At 66.2% G+C, this 16,537-nt stretch overlaps 2 protein-coding genes and 1 long non-coding RNA gene across 11 annotated transcripts in view; 2 read left to right on the forward strand and 1 right to left on the reverse strand.

The window, feature by feature from the left end:
• Nucleotides 1–2,388, forward strand: part of NPLOC4 (NPL4 homolog, ubiquitin recognition factor) — a 36,268-nt gene extending 33,880 nt beyond the window's left edge. The window contains exon 17 of the mRNA XM_047756819.1: nt 126–2,388. Coding sequence (XP_047612775.1) covers nt 126–283 — 158 coding nt within the window. The 3' untranslated portion in view covers nt 284–2,388. The remainder of the gene's footprint in view (nt 1–125) is intronic.
• LOC125113887 (uncharacterized) lies at nt 888–5,428 on the reverse strand. Of its 5 annotated transcripts, none has more exons than XR_007131624.1 (3): nt 4,545–5,065; nt 2,205–2,354; nt 888–1,986 (listed from the first exon to the last, which is right to left on the reverse strand). It is a non-coding gene; the product is annotated as an uncharacterized LOC125113887 (long non-coding RNA). The 5 variants fall into 5 exon arrangements; XR_007131627.1 differs by lacking the exon at nt 888–1,986 and adding an exon at nt 5,285–5,428 and having other exon boundaries at nt 2,016–2,354; nt 4,545–4,636; XR_007131625.1 differs by lacking the exon at nt 888–1,986 and adding an exon at nt 5,285–5,428 and having other exon boundaries at nt 2,016–2,354; nt 4,545–4,764.
• Nucleotides 5,179–14,036, forward strand: FAAP100 (FA core complex associated protein 100). 5 transcript variants are annotated; one of them, XM_047756815.1, is made up of 12 exons: nt 5,179–5,419; nt 5,613–5,731; nt 6,286–7,286; nt 8,588–8,744; nt 9,206–9,978; nt 10,075–10,211; nt 11,326–11,442; nt 11,709–11,872; nt 12,570–12,656; nt 13,023–13,160; nt 13,388–13,588; nt 13,619–14,036. In XM_047756815.1, exons 1-12 carry the CDS (start codon nt 5,255–5,257, stop codon nt 13,848–13,850), a joined length of 3,291 nt encoding a protein of 1,096 aa, XP_047612771.1. In that variant the 5' UTR covers nt 5,179–5,254; the 3' UTR covers nt 13,851–14,036. The 5 variants fall into 5 exon arrangements, with proteins under 5 accessions (XP_047612771.1, XP_047612770.1, XP_047612773.1 ...); XM_047756814.1 differs by having other exon boundaries at nt 13,388–14,036; XM_047756816.1 differs by having other exon boundaries at nt 5,180–5,419; nt 6,334–7,286; nt 13,388–14,036.
• Nucleotides 14,037–16,537: the final 2,501 nt, after the last annotated feature.

The raw sequence follows: 16,537 nt of genomic DNA on the forward strand, positions 1-16,537 counted from the left end.
CCTCGTGGGCACTGGAACAAGCACAGACGGGCTTCCAGGACGTGACGCGTGTGTCCCGCCAGCGCTCTTGCGGGTGCAGTTCCGCGGGTGTTTATTCACCTATCGCTTCTCCTCCCGCCCCGCAGGCACCGTCGGCGTGCAGCTTCCGGGCCTCCAGGAGTATGGCGCCGTCGGGGGCCCCACACACACGGCCTCGGCCGCCATGTGGGCCTGTCAGCACTGCACCTTCATGAACCAGCCTGGCACCGGCCACTGCGAGATGTGCAGCCTCCCCCGGACCTAGGGCTCCCGGGCCCTGCGGGCAGGACGGGCCCAGCCCAGCCCCTCGGAAGCCAGGACCTAGGGCCCCGGGGCCCCACGGCGGGCAGCCCTGAAGGGCTTGGTGGCGATGACAGTGGCTGCCCTGGGGTCTCCGACCCACGAAGCTTCTCGGCACAGGCTCCCCTGGAGGGAGGGGCCAGGCTGGTGTTCTGCGGCCGAGACGGCCTCCTGGCCAGCCCCGCCTGCACAGGCCGCACGGCCCCCTGCGGCGGGAGGACTAGGTGCCTCTGTATCATCACCTAGGACCGAGGGGCCGCAGGGCTCGCTGCCGCCACCCAGCTTTCTTTTTTCCTTCCTTTGGGATGCTTTCTGTTCCTGCCTTGCCCATGTTTGGGCTGGGAGCTCTTGGTGGCCTCTGTACCCCCCGTTGCTCTGGGGCGGGCCCTGCCTGTGGGGGGCCACGTCCTCCCCCGGGAGCCGCTGTCTGCTGGGAACGCGTGGCCATGGGCTTGCTGGCCTCCTGTCCCCTTGGCCTGCAGGTAAATCTGCTGCCCGCCCGTTCCTGCTCTCCCCCGGCCTCCGGGGCTTTTAAAGTCTGCATTGGTTGTAATAACAGTTATCAGTAATTCCTGCCCAGAAGACGTATTTATTTTTCTTAAGATAAAAACTCCATAAACAGGGAGTGGGAGAGACTAGTTTCTGCCCTAGTCCTCCTTCAGTGCGTCCCTGTGGGGGCGCGGGGAGCATGAGTGGCCCGGGACCCACCGTCAGGACTCCTCGCAAGTAAACCTCAGTGCCTGAGACTCTCCTGCCAAGCCGCACGATGGTGCCAGCTGCGGACTGGGTGGTCGAGTAGGGCCCCCCCCCACCCCACCCCCGGGCGGCCGGTGCCACTGATCAGGCCTGCAGGGGGTGAGCTGGGTGCCCAGGCAGGACCAGAAGCTCTGGGGCCCTGGCCTCTGGCACGGCGACTTGGCCGGGAGGCCAGGTGAGGGAGTAGGAGCTTGTTGCGAGGGCCGCGTGGGACCGCCACCAGCACACCGGAAGGTGGGTGCCGGGCTGAGGTGTGGGTCCAGGCCATCCCAGGACAAGGCTGCAGTCAGGCCCTGCACATGCTCCGGGGTCCCTGGTTCCCTCTGGCTGGGCTCAGGTCCGACCCTTCCCCAGGGAGCTGTGGGCGCCCTGCTGCCTCTTTGCCTTAACAAGAGTCGTAGCTCCAAGCTGCATGACATGCATCCGTGGGAGGCTGGCCCAGACACGAGCTGCTTGGGGACTCCGTGTCTCTGTCCTGGGGGCGAGAGGCAAGCCTGTGTGACCCTCCCTCACCCTTGGTGGGTGTGTTCACCATGGCGGGGGCCGTGCCTGGCGCCTCCAGGAGGTGGGTCACCTGGCGTGGGTCTGGCTGCAGCAGAGGGTCTGTCCTGCAGGGCAGGAGATGCAGAGCAGCCGCTCTCTCCAGCTCACGTGCAGCCACCACCAAGAAGCAGTGGGGACCGGCTGCTCCTGGCAGCCACCCCGTGGCACTCTGGGCTGTGTCCTTGGCTCCTCGGATGGGCTGTGAGGCTGCAGGGGGGCGGGAGGGCACTAGCCTCAGACTCGCAGCCCCCGTTCCTCCTCTGCCGGCTCTGTCTATCCACGGAGCTGGTGTCCTTTTCTCTTCAACCTGTATTCGCCTCACCCATGACCTTCTGGCATCTGCATAGTTGGTTTCCTTTTGTCTTTTAGCTAAAGAAAAAGTACTGTGATTTCTTTGCTTCTGGTTTCGAGTCACTCTTTGTTCAGTAATGCACTTTATTTTATTGTCCAAAGAGTCAGGGCTCAGCCTGAGGGGTGGGAAGCAGCCTGCCCCCAGGCCCAGGCCCGGGCAGCTCAGCCACCTCCTGATACACGGAGCCAAGGCCCCCAGCCCCACCTGCATCCTCCCTGCCCTTGCGTGGACGTACCCTCTCAGGCCACAAGGCACCGTAACCCAGTGGCGGGCGGGGGGCAGTCGGGTGCCGGCCTCTGCCACCCAGCCTACTCCTGGTGCTCCCGCTTGGGGTTTGCAGCTGTGCCTTGGTTGGGTTCACAGTAGCGTTGCCTGGACTCCAGCCCTGCAGTGGAACCAATAAAAGTACCTGAAGCGACTGCCAGCGCCCCTTTGTCCTTCCTGGGCTCCAAGGCCTCTGCTTTCCCAAGCCTCATTGCGCCTACCTCTTTGGGTGACAGGGCGACTTTCCCCTCCACGTGTCACTGCCCTGTTTAGACTATTGAAGAGAGACCCCACTCCCCCCGCCCCCTCCTAGGCACTGTGCAAACATCCATGTGGCTGCTCCTGGGCTCTGCGTGGCGGGCCAGGGGCACTCAGCCAGGCAGCAGGGGATGGATGCCTTCGGGAAGCCCCCAGACTGCCCAGGGCGGGGGTGAGGCTGGAGATGACTTGCTGCCTGCGCTGAAGCCCCCCTCGTGGAGTGATGGCCAGGTATACCACTCTCCCCGGTATTCAGGTGCCAGCTCTCACGTGCACCGTACTGCCCACTCTTGGCCACTGGCTCACTGCTCCCTGAATACTGGCTGCTGCTGCTGCCTGAGGGGCCCTGCCTCAGGGTAAAGCAGCAGGCCTGGCCTGGGCTCTGGACCTGGGGTTTGGGGGCAGCGCTCCACGCTGGCCTCCCATCACATTCCTGAATTTGCCTGCTTTTACTGGCAGTGCCCTGCCATCTGTGCAGCTCAGGCTGCTGGCCTTGGTGGTTCTGTGACGTGATGAGGTTCTGAAACACCCCCTGCGCCCCGAAATCCAGCAAGTGGCGTGTACTGCTTAGAAATGGAACTCGGGGTCCTGGCACATTCAGTGTGTTGGTACATTCACTGTGCTGCCTGTGAGACAGGCTGACACAGCCTGTAGCTTCCCTGCGTGTGCCGTGGCCTGGCCCCCTCCCACCCCCTGCCGCTGCCTGGTGGTGGTTTGTTCTCGGGACCGTGACACACAGCCTCCATGTGCAGCATAGAAACTGTGCTGCCGTGTCTCAGGCCTCCTGCCACACACCGGTGCACACCCTCCCGAGGGACCCCTCCACATCACCCCAGAACTGTCTAAGCCCTTTGCTCGTGTCTGCAACCCTGGGGGCTGGAATTCAAGGCCCCCTCGCTCTTCAGGCTGCTGATGGCCATAAATCTATCACAGAGTGTGGGGCCTGCCTGGCTTGGGGCTGGGAGCCTCAGAGTCCCCTTGAGCAGGAGGGAGCGGAACAGGAATGACCCACCGAGCAGTGCCTGGCTCGTCAGGGCTAAACCTGGGATGTAGGTCCGGCGAGCTTAGCCCACTTCCTCCCAGAGCCACGTGGTCCTCTTATTCAGGACATTTCTGGCATAGTTCCTTTGATGTTGAACCTGTGGCCCACAGGGACTGGTGGTCAGAAGACTGGCTGGGGAGTTCCCCCTGTGGCTCAGTGGGTTAAGGGCCTGATGTCTCTGAGGATGCAGGTTCAATCCCTGGCCTCCTTCAGTAGGTTAAGCTTCCAGCATTGTTGCACGCTGCTGTGTGGGTCACACTTCCAGCATTGTTGCACGCTGCTGTGTGGGTCACAAATGCAGCTTGAATTCGGTGTTGACATGGCTGTGGCATAGGCCCCACCTGCAGCTTCCATCCACCCGTTGCCTGGGAACTTCCAAATGCCGCAGGTACAGCCATTTAAAAAAAAAAAAAAAAAAAGACCAGCTGAGAACACTTGTGCACTCTGGGGTGTGGGGGTGGGGGACTCATTTCTAATTTCAAAGGCCAGGTAGGAATAGGTGTCAGAAAAGGTGAAGGACAGACTGCAAATGCTACACTCGTGCTGTGTCCAACCCAGGAACACTGTGGGATTAGAACTTTTGCTACTGGTTCTTTGTGTTTTGCAGGTTTTTGCCTTGGTGAGGTCAGCTTAACTCAAGCTAAGAAAACATTGGGCAGCTGGACCCCCTCAGCTTGCCCTGTCTGGCCACACACTGCAGATGCCTCTCTCACTCATGGATGTCTGGCCTTGGAGACTTTCCCAGTGGCTTCTAGAAGGAGGCTGTGATTGACTGCAGTCACCTCTCAGGGTTGCTCTGGGCCTCTGCGTCTCATCCAGAGAGCTCTTGGGCCCTCTGGTCAGCACCTCTCACCAAAGCCTTGGAAGTCAGGGTTGGGAAGGAGAGGTGTTGGGCTCTGCCTTCAGCCTGACCCCCAGGCTGATTGCTGATGAGCTGCCCTTCTTCCTGAGACGGGGTCAGGTATTTTCTTTACGGTCCTCTACCCTCAACCCACAACAACTCTGGCTTACTCTTTGTCCCCACTGTCCAAACCAACGCATCCACAGACAGCATCAAGAGAGGGATACTTCTATCCGTGGTCGCGCTCAGACGCAGCAGTGCCCTGGGGATGTGGCAGGAGTAAGGTGGCTCAGCCGCTCCGAGCCGGAGCCCCAGCGCCGCGGGCGTGGCAAGACGTGAAGCTGTCCGACCCCCTGCTGGGCTTCACAGATCCAACCGCCCGTCGAAACCCTAGAAAGTGGCTTTAGGAGCGGACTGGCCGCTCGGAGGAGACGCGTTCTGATGGCCCCCGCCCTGGGGGAGCCGGCGCGGCCCTCGGAAGCACGGGGGAAGCGCGACGTGTGGGTTTCCAGGGGAGGCCCGGGGGAGAACGGACGAGCGGCAGGGCCAGGGCCTTGGGCTTCCCGCGTTTGGCTTTAAACGCTCTGGACCTTCGCCAAACCGCCCTGAGTCCACGAGCTTTACGCCAGCGGTCTGGCCCCCAGCCCGGTGCGCGGGACTCCGGGCCGAGGGCCCAGCTCTCCGCCCGGCCCCGCCCCGCCCACGGCCCCGCCCCCGCCGCGCCCCCCGCCCCCGCCGCGCCCCCCGCCCCCGCCCCCGCCGCGCCGCTTTACGGCGGAGGCCGCGCTGAGACCGGAGCGGCCGTAAAGCGCCCCGCCTCCGGCACGGGCGCCGCGAGGCCGAGCTCCCTCTGCGGCCGGGCCTCCCGGCGACTCCCGCCATGGCCGGCCTCGCGCCGCGGGTCGAATACCTGGCGGGCTTCTGCTGCCCGCTAGGGGGCCTGGCTGCGGGCAAGCCCCGCGTGCTGTGCCACGGGGCGGAGATCTTCCTGTCCACCGGGAGCGAACTGGTCTACGTCTACGACCGCGACGGGCGGCTGCTGACCGTGAGGGCAGGGCGGGGCCGGGAGGAGGGCGGGGCGGGGCGGGGCGGGGCGGGTCCCGGGCCGCGGAAGGGAGGGGGCGGGGTCCCCGCGGCGGGGCTCGGCCCGGAGGGGCCGGCGCTGCGGAGCAGTTCGGCCGCTGCCTCGCCGGGCGCCGCGCGCCCCGCCTGACGCTGCCTTCTCCCCGGGCGCCCAGGCTGTGTACAAGTTTCCCGGCCGGGTGTGGCACCTGGAGCTCCTGGCCCGTGGCAGGGCGCTCTACGTTCTCTGCGCCCGGAGCGGCATCTACTGCTTGTCTTTGGACCAGGCCAGCAGGTGAGGTTGGAGGCGCCGCTGCTCTGGGCGGGCCCTCACTGGCCTCGCCGCGGTCGAGGTCGCTACGGTCTCAGATGGGCTTCGCGCTGTCCCTGACCGGTGTTTCCCTGCCCTCCTCAGACACTGCCTCTGGTGGGACAGGGGGTTCAGGCAGCCGAGTCTGCCGCCCGGAGCAGGGTGCTGCCCCTTTGGCCTTGGCGGGGCCGCCATGTCACACCTTTGAGGCGGGTCTCTGTGTTCCTGGAGTCAGTGGCCAGAGGAGCCAGGCCCCCACCCCAGGTAGCAGTGCAGAGCCTGGATGCCGGCCCCTGCTCACGACTGGTTTAGCAAATAGAAAGGTAGCAGGTGTGAGTCACAGCGGAGGCCCCGGGGTGGGGGGTGGGGGGCCGACAGTTCTGTTGCGAGGAGAATTTCCTGTCCAAACCCCGTTTCTGGAAGCCTTGGTACAGCCTGTTGGGCGTGTGCCCCCAGGTGACTGGCTGGGAGCAGGGCAGTCCATGGAGCAGGTGGGATCCCTCCCTGTGCAGACCCCAGACCTGTCGTGTCCTGGGCAGGTTGTCACGCAGGAAGCTTGTGACCAGCAGTTCCCTGTGTTCTCGAAGGTCTGTGAGCCAGGATGGCAGGAATGACAGGGACGACCAGGACGGTGAGGACGGCGAGCCCCCTGCCCCTGTGATCCCTGTGGACCCAGGCGCCTGTGTCCTCCCTGATGCCACGCTGTGTGCCTTCACCGTGCTGGACAACGTGCTCGTCGCCCTGGCGCAGGGCCCCGCCCAGTGGAAGATGCAGCTGTTTGAGCGTCCCTGTCCGGGGCAGGACCCCCGGCCCGGAGGCCAGATTGGTGAGGTGGCGTTGTCCACCTGCACCCCCCCATCTGGGAGCCTGGGGGAGCCCGCAGCCCCCTGCTTCCTCCCGGTGCTGTGCTGTGCATCGCCGCCGGGCCCCGGGGTCTCTCACGGCCACCTGCAGGGCTCCGGGGGGGTCGCGCTGGGGGAGGCCCTCTTTGGCTTACTCTTTGGAGCCGACGCCTCCCTCCTGGAGTCGCCGGTGGTCCTCTGTGGCCTCCCTGATGGCCAGCTCTGCTGTGTGGTCCTGAAGACCCTGGCCACCTCCAGGTCAGCCCCTGGTGACCCGAAGGCGCTTGTCAAGATCCTCCACCACCTGGAGGAGCCCGTCATCTTCATCGGGGCCTTGAGGACAGAGCCGCTGGCCGAGGCTACGGAGGACGCCCACTCTGACTGCCTGGTGGCACTCGGGCACCATGGCCGGACCCTGGCCATCAAGGCCAGCTGGGACGAGGTGGGGCACCTGGTGCCAGAGCTGCGGGAGTACTGCCTCCCGGGGCCCCTGCTCTGTGCGGCCTGTGGCGAGGGCGGCCGCCTGTACCACAGCACCCCCTCGGACCTCTGTGTGGTGCACCTGGCTCAGGGAGGCTCCCCTTGGGACCCCATGCAGCCCACCGGGGCCCCAGGAGGCCTGCCCGCTCTGTTGTGTCCGGCCAGCCTGAGCGTCTGCAGCGTCGTCACCCTCTCTGTGTCATCGAGAGCGCCTGAAGGTAGGAACTGCGACGAAAACCGAGAGACGCAGTCCAGGGCGCCGGCCTCTCCTCCTCTGCCCGCCTCACGCCTCTTCTCCGTACCCCTGCCGGGGCAGGCCCACCCTCACCTGGCGCAGCCTCAGGGTCGACACTTCTTGTCCCCAGGTCCTGCGTGTTAGGGCGGGGCCTCTGCCACTCTGCCTGGGTGGGGTCTGCACCTGGGCGACTCGGAACAAGAGCATTTTTCGGGGACAGGTCGTCCGGGGGGAGTGCAGGTCGGTTCAGGTCTTTCCCTTACGCCTCTTTGGAAAACCGGAAAATGTCTGCTCCAGCTCCCTTGTGGCCTCCGACAAGCCCGCCCCGCCTGGAGGGCTGTGAGGTGTGTTCACCCAGGCAGAGCTCGGCCAGGTCTCAGCCATGGTGCCCAGTGTTGGGAGACAGGAGAGATCCCCTTTCCCCCAGGGCGCCTGCCTCTTAAGACAGCCCCCACGTGCACCACAAAGCTTGCTGTGGCCCGCACTTGACCCGTAAGAAGTGCTTTTCGAGGGAAAAGCCTGTTGTCTCCCCCGCAGGGAGTGAGGGTGCTGCACCCCTGGGTGGGCTCAGGCCTGGACCTCAGGGTCACAGGAGACGGAGCCTCTCTCCCAGGGGAACTCCCTGGTGGCCCAGGAGCAAGAAAGGAGGCTGAATGGTGCCGGAGAGGCAGCGGGCTTCCAGAGAGGCCACTGGAGGAGTTCCCGTCGTGGCTCAGTGGTTCACGAATCCGACTCGGAACCATGAGGTTGTGGGTTCGATCCCTGGCCTTGCTCAGTGGGTTAAGGATCCGGTGTTGCCGTGAGCTGTGATGTAGGTCGCAAATGCGGCTTGGATCCCGTGTTGCTGTGGCTCTGGCGTAGGCCGGCAACTACGGCTCCGATTAGACCCCTAGTCTGGGTATCTCTATATGCCACAGAAGCGGCCCTAGAAAAGGTGAAAAAAAAAAAAAAAAAAGACAGGCCAGTGGAGGAGGCCCAGGACCTGTGTGGTACCTGCTTCCCTTAGAAAACCTCAGAGCAGCTTTGCTCTTGGGGGCCCTGTTGGAGGGGCTGCAGCGACGCTTCTGGCCCTGGTCCGGCCCCTTTAGTCCTGTCCGTGTACCAGGTATTGCCTCCGTTGTGCTGATACTCTCTCCGGGGGTGGGCCCTTGACAGCGTGTGCCCGGCCCAGCATGCACCCCCGGCTCTCGGGACGGCCTCCCGACCTGGGCACCTGTCCTGCCAGGGCCCTGCTCAGTGCCCCTCCCCGCCTGTCGACCAGGCCCCACATGTGTCCACCCTCAGGTAGCACCGAGCTCCTGGCCCTGTCTGCCAGAGGCCGGCTGATGACCTGCCTCCTGGACCCACACTCGGAGGCGCCCTGTCCCACCCGAGTAACCGTGGCCAACGCCGGCCGAAAAATCAAGGAGCTGCTGTCTGGAATTGGCACCGTCTCTGAGAGGTGAGCAGGGCCGCAGCTCGGACAGAGGCTGGTGCGGCGTCCGGGGTGGTGGCGCCACTCTGAGCCAGCCCTGTGTCTTTGGCTCTGACCCCCATGACAGCCCCGGACGTCCCATTGCCTGGCCGAAGACAGCACTAAAAGCCAGCTGTGGGCACCAGGCCCCTGTGGTTTAGGGCACTTCCAGGGCGCCTGCCGTCCTCTAGGGCGTCATGGTGGTGTCACAGATAGGCCGCCTCGAGACATGTTGTGGCGCAAGCTGCCACCCCACCGTGGGCACCACCTGGCCCGGTGGCCCTGACCGGTGCAGGCTCCGTGAGCCCGGCGGGAGAGGCCAGGCCACTGAGTGCAGGCTGCCCAGCTTCGCCTCTGTCCTGTCCTCCTGCCGCTGGAGTGAAGGGCAGCGGGCGGGACCGAGGAAGAGCGAGGCCCAGGCCCGCCCTCAGCTGCCGCTCTGCCTCCAGAGTGTCCTCCCTGAAGAAGGCGGTTGACCAGCGGAATGAGGCCCTGGCGTGCCTCAACGAAGCCATGAACGTGAGCTGCGCCCTGCTGTCCAGCCGGGAGGGCCCCCGGCCCATCTCCTGCTCCGTCACCCCCGCCTGGAGCCGCCTGCAGCTGCAGGACGTACTGACGGCCACCTGCCTGCTGGAGAACAGCAGCAGCTTCAGCCTGGACCGGGGCTGGGCCCTGTGCGTCCAGGTGCTCAGCAGCGCCCGGGCCTTAGACCTGGACTCGGCCGGCTCAGCTGTCACCTACACCATCCCCCTGGACCAGCTGGGCCCTGGCGGCCGGCGGGAGGTGACGCTGCCCCTGGGCCCCGGCGAGGACGGGTCGCTGGACCTGCCAGTGACCGTGTCCTGCGCGCTCTTCTACAGCCTCCGGGAGGTCTTGGGGGGGGCCCTGGCCCCCAGGGACCCTTTCGAGGAGCCCACTTCCGAGGAGTGCCCCCCTGGCGTCCTGCCCGAGCAAGAGGGCGTGTGCTTGCCCCTGAGTGAGCACACGGTGGACATGCTACAGGGCCTGCGCTTCCCCGGCCTGGCTGCGCCCCCCGTGCGGGCCCCGGGCCAGCTCGGCCCTGCCGGGGACCCCATCCACACCTTCCTGCAAACTTGCCGCGGGCCTGGCGGCCAGCTGGCAGGACCCGAGTCCCTGCGGGCCAAGTACCTGCCCCCATCGGTGGCCACCATCAGGGTGTCAGCAGAGCTGCTCAGGGCCGCCTTCAGGGACAGCCACGCAGGTTGGTGACACTGACTGGCTTCGCTCTGGCCTTGGGCCCCCCCCCGCCCCTCTCCTGGGATCTGCCCAACCTCACGGCCGCGCCTCTCTCCCCCAGGAGGGCCCCTGTGCTCAGCCACCCTGCAGTGGCTCCTCGCCGAGAACACCGCCGGCGACGTCGTGAGGGCACAGGCGCTGTCCTCTGTCCAGGGGGTGGCCCCCGATGGCGCCGACATCCACCTCATCATCCGCGAGGCAAGCGGGGGGGAGGGCCCTGCTGCCGGAGGGCGTCGGCCTCAACGGCAGCAGCTCTGAGCCAGGGCCTCGCGCCCCTGGGGAGAAGCGGAGTCCAGGGTCCATCCTCCAGAAGCGTCCGAGAGGCGGGCTGGTGGGCGGGCCTCGTGGGGCTGCAGGCAGGGTCAGCTTCTCAGCGGCTCTGCGTCAGGACGTCCAGCACGCTCGACGCGAGCCCCCGTGCTGTGTGTGTGGCTCGGTCCCTCGCACCGGAGGCAACATGAGTGACTCCAGCACCGCCCCCCTCCCCGAGCTGCCCCTCCCTAGACCAGCAGGGCGCCAGGCCCCGTCCCAGAAGCCACCTGCCCGGGGGCGCTAGGACGGGCTCAGCCCTCCGGCCCTGCCCCTCGCGCACACCTTCCTTCCTGAGATCCCTGTTCAGGGTCCGACAGACCCCCGTGCTGCAGCATTGGAGGCGCTGGGGGAGCAGCCCGGTGGCCGGGGGAGGGGGGACTCGCCCAGGGTGGTCGGTGGAGGCCGCCCACTGGACGGTCCTTTCCGGTCAGGCCAAGACTGGGCAGGCTCAAGGCTCTGGGGCCTGCGGGTGTGGGGGGTGCCCCAGGGTCCCAGCAGGAAGGGCTTCTGTGGACGGCATCCTCCCGCGGTCCCTCGGGCCCCCAGGGCCTTGCCTCCTGTCCCGCTTCTCACCATCTCTCTCAGGTTTTATCTTTGGCCTGAAGGTGCTGGGCTGACCTCAGTCGCCCAGCCCCTTCCCCGTTTTCACACTTGAGACCCTGACCCGCTGGTGGGCCTGACATGAGCAGTGTGGGCCATGGGCGGGCCCAGGCATGGGCTGTCCGCGGCGGTGCAGCCACAGCTGTCGCCTCCCTCTGGAGCGCGTCCCCAGTCGCATGCTGCGGGGCCGGGGCTCTTCCGCAGACGTTTCCAAACAAGCAGCCCGGCTTTTGCTTGGCGGGCCGGTTCTTCAGGTGGTAACTGGCATTGGGTGTGGGGACCCAGACCCCAAGCCCCCAAGCTTTGCGGAGATGGGATGTAGCGTGGGGGCTCCTGCTGGCTGCAGCCCCTCAGGCGTGAAAGGGCGTGGGCAGCCAGCGAGGCTCCGTGTGTCTTGCAGGTGTCCGTGACCGACCTGTGCCCAGCGGGGCCCCTCCAGGCCGTGGAGATCCAGCTGGAGAGCTCCTCCCTGGCCAACATGTGCAGGGCACACCACGCCATTGTCGGGCGTCTGCAGGTCTGGCAGCTGGCTTTGGCTTGCACGGGAGGTCTCCGTGGGGGGGTGGGGACCATGGTGGCCTGTGGCTGCGTGCCCAGGGTGGCAGCTGAGCAGTGGGTGGTTGGGAGGTGCGTGGGGATGGGCCCGGCTTGGTTCCCGGCGGCCTGTGAGTACACGCGGCCCGTGGGTCGGAGGGAGACGTCCACAAGGCCTCTGTGTTCGGGGCAGAGGTCTGAGCCGGGCCCAGGGCAGCCCCCACCTTCTCCTCCCTGTTGAGCCTGCAGCCTTGGCTGCGCAGAGGGGTCTGCGGCCACAGCGTCCACCCGTTCCCATGCCTTCCCCTACGCGTGGCCCCTGCACCGGCCCCCAGCCCCCGGGAGCCAGAGAAGCTGCAGTTGAGCTCCGACAAGGATCGAGGCTGCTGTTCTAGACCCACCAGTCCATCCAGGCAAGCCTGGGCCCAGCCACTGCTGTGACCACCGTGCTGAGCCACCGTGGCACGTCCGAGGCTTCACGCCTGAGCTCGGGAACCTGGTTCCCCTGTCCCCTCGGCAGAGCTCCTGCCCCTGCATTTCTCCACCCTGTCGTCCCTCCCACCGGGCCCGAAACACTCAGGGCTCCAGACACACCGAGCGCAGCAGCCGAGACGTGGGCCGTTAGCGAGCAGGCGGAGCAGCGTGCCGCGCAGACAGGGGTGGCATCCCCGGGTTGCCACAACAGAGCCCCAGGGGACACTGCACTCAGCCGGGAGGCGGGATCCAAGTGGCAGCGGGGTGGTTGCTTCCGAGGCCTCTCCTGGGCGTGGGCCTGTCCCTCTGCCTGTCTGAGTCCTGATCTCAGCGGCCAGGGGCCACCCACGTGACCTCGCGTTACCCCGATGGCCTGTGAAGAGCCTCCCTCCAATCACCTCTGGGTGCTGGGGCTTCCCCAGGTGCGCTTGGGGGCTGTGATTCAGCCCCTCGTGGGGGGCTGCAGGCTCCTTGGGGGCCGCAGGCCTCTGTCCTCCGTGCTGCACCACGGCGCTCCCGTGACGGAAGTGTGCTCATCACAGCCGGCCTTCGCCTGGCCGCTCGGAATGTGGGGACCCTTTCGACGTGCAGCTCCAGCCACCCCTCAGGGTGACAGGCTCTCTTGTGTCCCCCTAGAGGCTGGTCGTGCAGCAGGCCGCCCGGGGCTCCAGCCCTCCTGACCTCCGCCTGCAGTATCTCCATCAGATCCAGGCCAACCACGAGGTGAGGCCCTTCGAGGGGCCGGTCCCCTGAGCCTTCCAGCAGCCTGGGGAGGGGCTTCTGGGGACACACACAAGCCCTTGGTGAGTGCCCATCTTGGTAGGGCCTCCCGGCCCTCGCAGGGACGCGGGGCTAGGCTCCTGCTGCAAGGGGACACTGTTGTCCCCTAGGGACGTGGTCTCCTCTCAGCCCAGCCATGCCTCATGTCTCGAGGGCTCATCGGGGCTGGGAGGCGTGTCCCACACACCAAGGACACGGCCACGTCCTGAGTAGGGTCGGCCTGTGCACACGGCGGGCGTCCCCCAGGGGGACCCGCTGCCGTGCCCGGTGGGAAGGTGGGGGCCTAGCGGCTGTCGCCCCCACCGGTAGACGCTGCTGCGGGAGGTGCAGACCTTGCGCGACCGGCTGTGCACAGAGGACGAAGCAGGCTCCTGCGCCACCGCCCAGAGGCTCCTGCAGGTGTACAAGCAGCTGCGCAGCCCCAGCCTCCTGTTGCTGTGACTCCAGGTGGGCCCCGGCTGGGTCGGGCCCCCTTCCAGCCCCTCTGGCGACTCAGGGCCTTCAAAGTTTCATGGAGAAAACCTAGCTGCTTTTCAGTCCTGGGCCCGGTGACAGCCAGGGGAGTGCTGGGGTGACTGCAGCCAGGCCCCCAGGCCAGGGAGGGGTGGGCTCAGAAGGGGGGGGCCTGGGCAGGCTCACCGGCCCTCCCGCTCACTCCTTCCTTCTCCCGGCAGCTGCCCGGCCTCCACGCTCAGCCTCCGCACTCAGCCTCTGCGCCCAGAACAGTGGGGCTGGACCAGCAGCATCCCGCCCACTTGGAAGCCAGGCCCAGGATGTGGGCTCCAGACCCCAGCGCAGGAGCGCCGTTGCCCTAGCGGCCTGCAGAGGCCATGGAGACGGGGCGTCTGGGTGGAGACTCAAGTGGGTGGGCTTTGGTGGGCCACGTTCCCGAGCCCAGGGCTTTTGTGGGCCACGTTCCCGAGCCCAACGCTTCCCCTCTTGGTCGCACTGCCCGCTCACCCCCAGACCTCTCGTCCAGCACTGTCCACAGCTGCCTGGCTGCCCACCCTGGGTGCCTCAGCCCTGCTTCTCTGCAGCCGCCGGGGTCACCAGGTGAGAGGGCGCCCCTGTGACCAAAGCACAAAGAGGAGCGGGGACTCCTACAGGTGCCTTGTGGCCAAAACATTCAACAACTAGGCGCCTCTGGCCGAGGCCAGCACTGTGCATCATTCCCAAGGGTCGCTCGGGGCAGGCAGCAGCCCCGGCGCGGCTCCGGTGCTTTGGGGAGGGTGGCTCTCCCCGACTTCCCGTGGTGCCCTCCTGCTGTGCTGCAGCCCGGCGAGACCTCTCGCCTCAAAGAGCGCCCCTTTCTGTTGCACTGCCTCGGCCTTGGCTGGTTTGTACTCTTCCATGCTTGGTCTGGGGGCGGCTTGGACCTGGGTTCCCGGATGCACCCCCAGCTTGGGGCCCCTGCCAGGCCTGGTGGCCTGCACTGCCCAGATGGGCCCGACTGGCTTCTCTGTGCCCCACGGTCCGGAGGAAGCCGCAGCGCCGGGGTGAGGTGGTCCCTGTGGCACCCACAGGTCACAAGGCTCCTCCCCAGGAGGCCCGAGGCCAACGCCTGGTCCCCGCCTGGAGGGAGAGGGGAGGTCACCACACAGACCCAGCACTGGAAGGCTCTTCAGGGCAGGAAGAGGGGCCGGCCCACCCTGTGCTGCCCTGTCTTCTCCAGAGGACGAGCAAGCCATCCACCGCCAGCATCGGTGGGCTCAGGTGGTCCTTACACTGCCTGGGGGGCACTGTGGCTCAGCCACAGAAGGGCCTGTCCTCCCTTAGCCCTGTCCCCAGGTGTTTCTGGGGGTCCCCTTCCTGTCACCTCCCTGAGTGCCATGGGGGAGGGTGGGGTGGAGTGGCTGGGTCAGCCCCCAGGGACCCCAGGGTAGGGGACAGCATGCACGGGGCCTGCTTTGCCTGCCACGGAAAAGGGTGGCACGTCCCAGGCCCTGCCCCAGCCTCCTCCCATCAGCAGCGCAGGCTGCCCGGAGCCCAGAGCTGACAGACCTAGTCTTTCAATCACCTGCCCAGACCCCAGCTGGGCGCCAGTCACAGAAGTAGGGGAGACACTGGAAGGGTTGCCATCTGCCCTCAGTCACACCCCCCCAGCATCTTGGCCCAGAGCAGCCCTGCTGTCCCGCTGTGAGAGCCTCAGCTGTGCAGATGGCAGGCACCCATGTAGAGCCATCTCCCCCAGGCACCTGGGGGTCACTCGGCCACCCCTGGTCCCCACGGGGCAGCTCCCGACGCGGGCAGCGATAGCCCCAGAGCCTGACCCTTCTACCGGGTGGGTCTCCAGGACAGCCCTCTGGATGTGGGTGCCAGGCTGCTTGTCAAGTCTGGCTTCCGGACAAGTGGAAGGGGCACCAGTGGGGAGAGGCTCCTCTTGCCGCCAGGGGCCCTGGCAGCGCGGGCACCAGGCCAGTACCAAGGCCCACCCTCCCACGTCAGATGCACGTCGCAGTCTCCAGAGATGGAGAGCTGCAGACAACCGGGAAAACGAGCAAGAGAGGCAGGAAGGAGGGACAAATGGGAAACAGGCAGGAGTTCCCGTCATGGCTCAGCGGCAGCAAACCCAACTAGGATCTGTGAGGACGTGGGTTCGATCCCTGGCTTCACTCAGTGGGTTAAGGATCTGGCTCTGCCGTGAGCTGTGGTGTAGGTCACAAACGCGGCTCGGATCTAGCGTTGCCGTGGCTGTGGTGTAGGCTGGCAACTGCAGCTCCAATTCGACCCCTAGCCTGGGAACCTCCATATGCTGTGGGTGCAGCCCTAAAAAACAAAAACAAACAAACAAAACCCAGCCGGGAGGTGACAGAGCAAGCTGTGGCTTGCGTCGGTGTTGATCGGCTGGGTGAACACACAGGACTAGGGGTCCCAAGCACCTGACGGACACAGGTGTGCAGTGGGGGCCTCGGGCCACAGCCAGGGACGAGGGCTGGTGGCAGTCCACAGCCAGCTGCTCCAGTAGCCACCCAGGCCACAGATGTGAGCCCGGAGCCCTCACCTGCTTGGGTGCCACCTCTCAGGCCCCCAGAGCAGGGCCAGGGCATCGTGCTGGCCACCAGTGGGCCCTGTGCTGATCCTGCTGTGTGCGAGCAAGGCCCCAGGCAGGTCCCAGAGGAGTCTGCACTGGGCGCCGTGCCCTGCTCTGCTCCCCAGCCCAGAGTGCAAGGGCATCCTTCCGCCACCCCCAAACACTCTCTCCTGCCTCCCTTCTCCAGCCACTGCCCTGGGCCGTGGGGGCTCCAGCAGCTAGTGTCTGAGGCTGAGAGCACTGTATGGCTGAGGTCAGCAGAGAGAAGATGCCTCCACAGCGCCCTCTGGAGACAAGGAAGTGCCTAGTAGGTGGGCCCCAGCCCTCCCATCCCAGATGCCACCAGGGGGCAGTGGAGACAGCAGCTCAGGGCAGCGACTCCTCCCCTCTGCCCAGGGCTCCTACATCTGATACTTGGAGGGTTGGTTGGAGGCGGCTGGCATTGGTCACCCTCTTGGTCCCTAAGGTGAGGGGAGGAGAGCCAGGTGGAGGGTCCGACAAGGGGGCCCATGGAGGGGTCCTAGTTGGTCTTCCCCACCCCCAGGGTGCCTCGTGGTCCCTTCCTGTCCTCCCAGTCTCTCCCCGAACCTGAACCTGCCCCTGCACCCCTTCCTCTCCCAGAGCTCCTCCCACTGGAGGGCTGCCCGGGGCGGGGAGGGGCCGCGGACCTGGAGGAGGACTCGGTGAGGCCATCTGTGTCCGAGCTCTTCTCCTCCTCCCAGCTCTAGACTCTTGCTCAGTCTGTCCCCCTGCCCTCCATCGCCCCAGCGCTCAAGGGCCAGGCCAGTCCCAG

Source organism: Phacochoerus africanus, chromosome 14 (genome assembly GCF_016906955.1).
Source record: "Phacochoerus africanus isolate WHEZ1 chromosome 14, ROS_Pafr_v1, whole genome shotgun sequence".
NCBI classification, from domain to species: Eukaryota; Metazoa; Chordata; class Mammalia; order Artiodactyla; family Suidae; genus Phacochoerus; species Phacochoerus africanus.

Coding starts and splice junctions, on each gene's coding strand:
- FAAP100 (XM_047756814.1), top strand. CDS start 5,255: ATGGCCGGCCTCGCGCCGCGGGTCGAATACCTGGCGGGCTTCTGCTGC. Junction 7,287..8,587: donor GTCATCGAGAGCGCCTGAAG/GTAGGAACTGCG, acceptor GTCCACCCTCAG/GTAGCACCGAGCTCCTGGCC. Junction 9,979..10,074: donor CTTCAGGGACAGCCACGCAG/GTTGGTGACACT, acceptor TCTCTCCCCCAG/GAGGGCCCCTGTGCTCAGCC.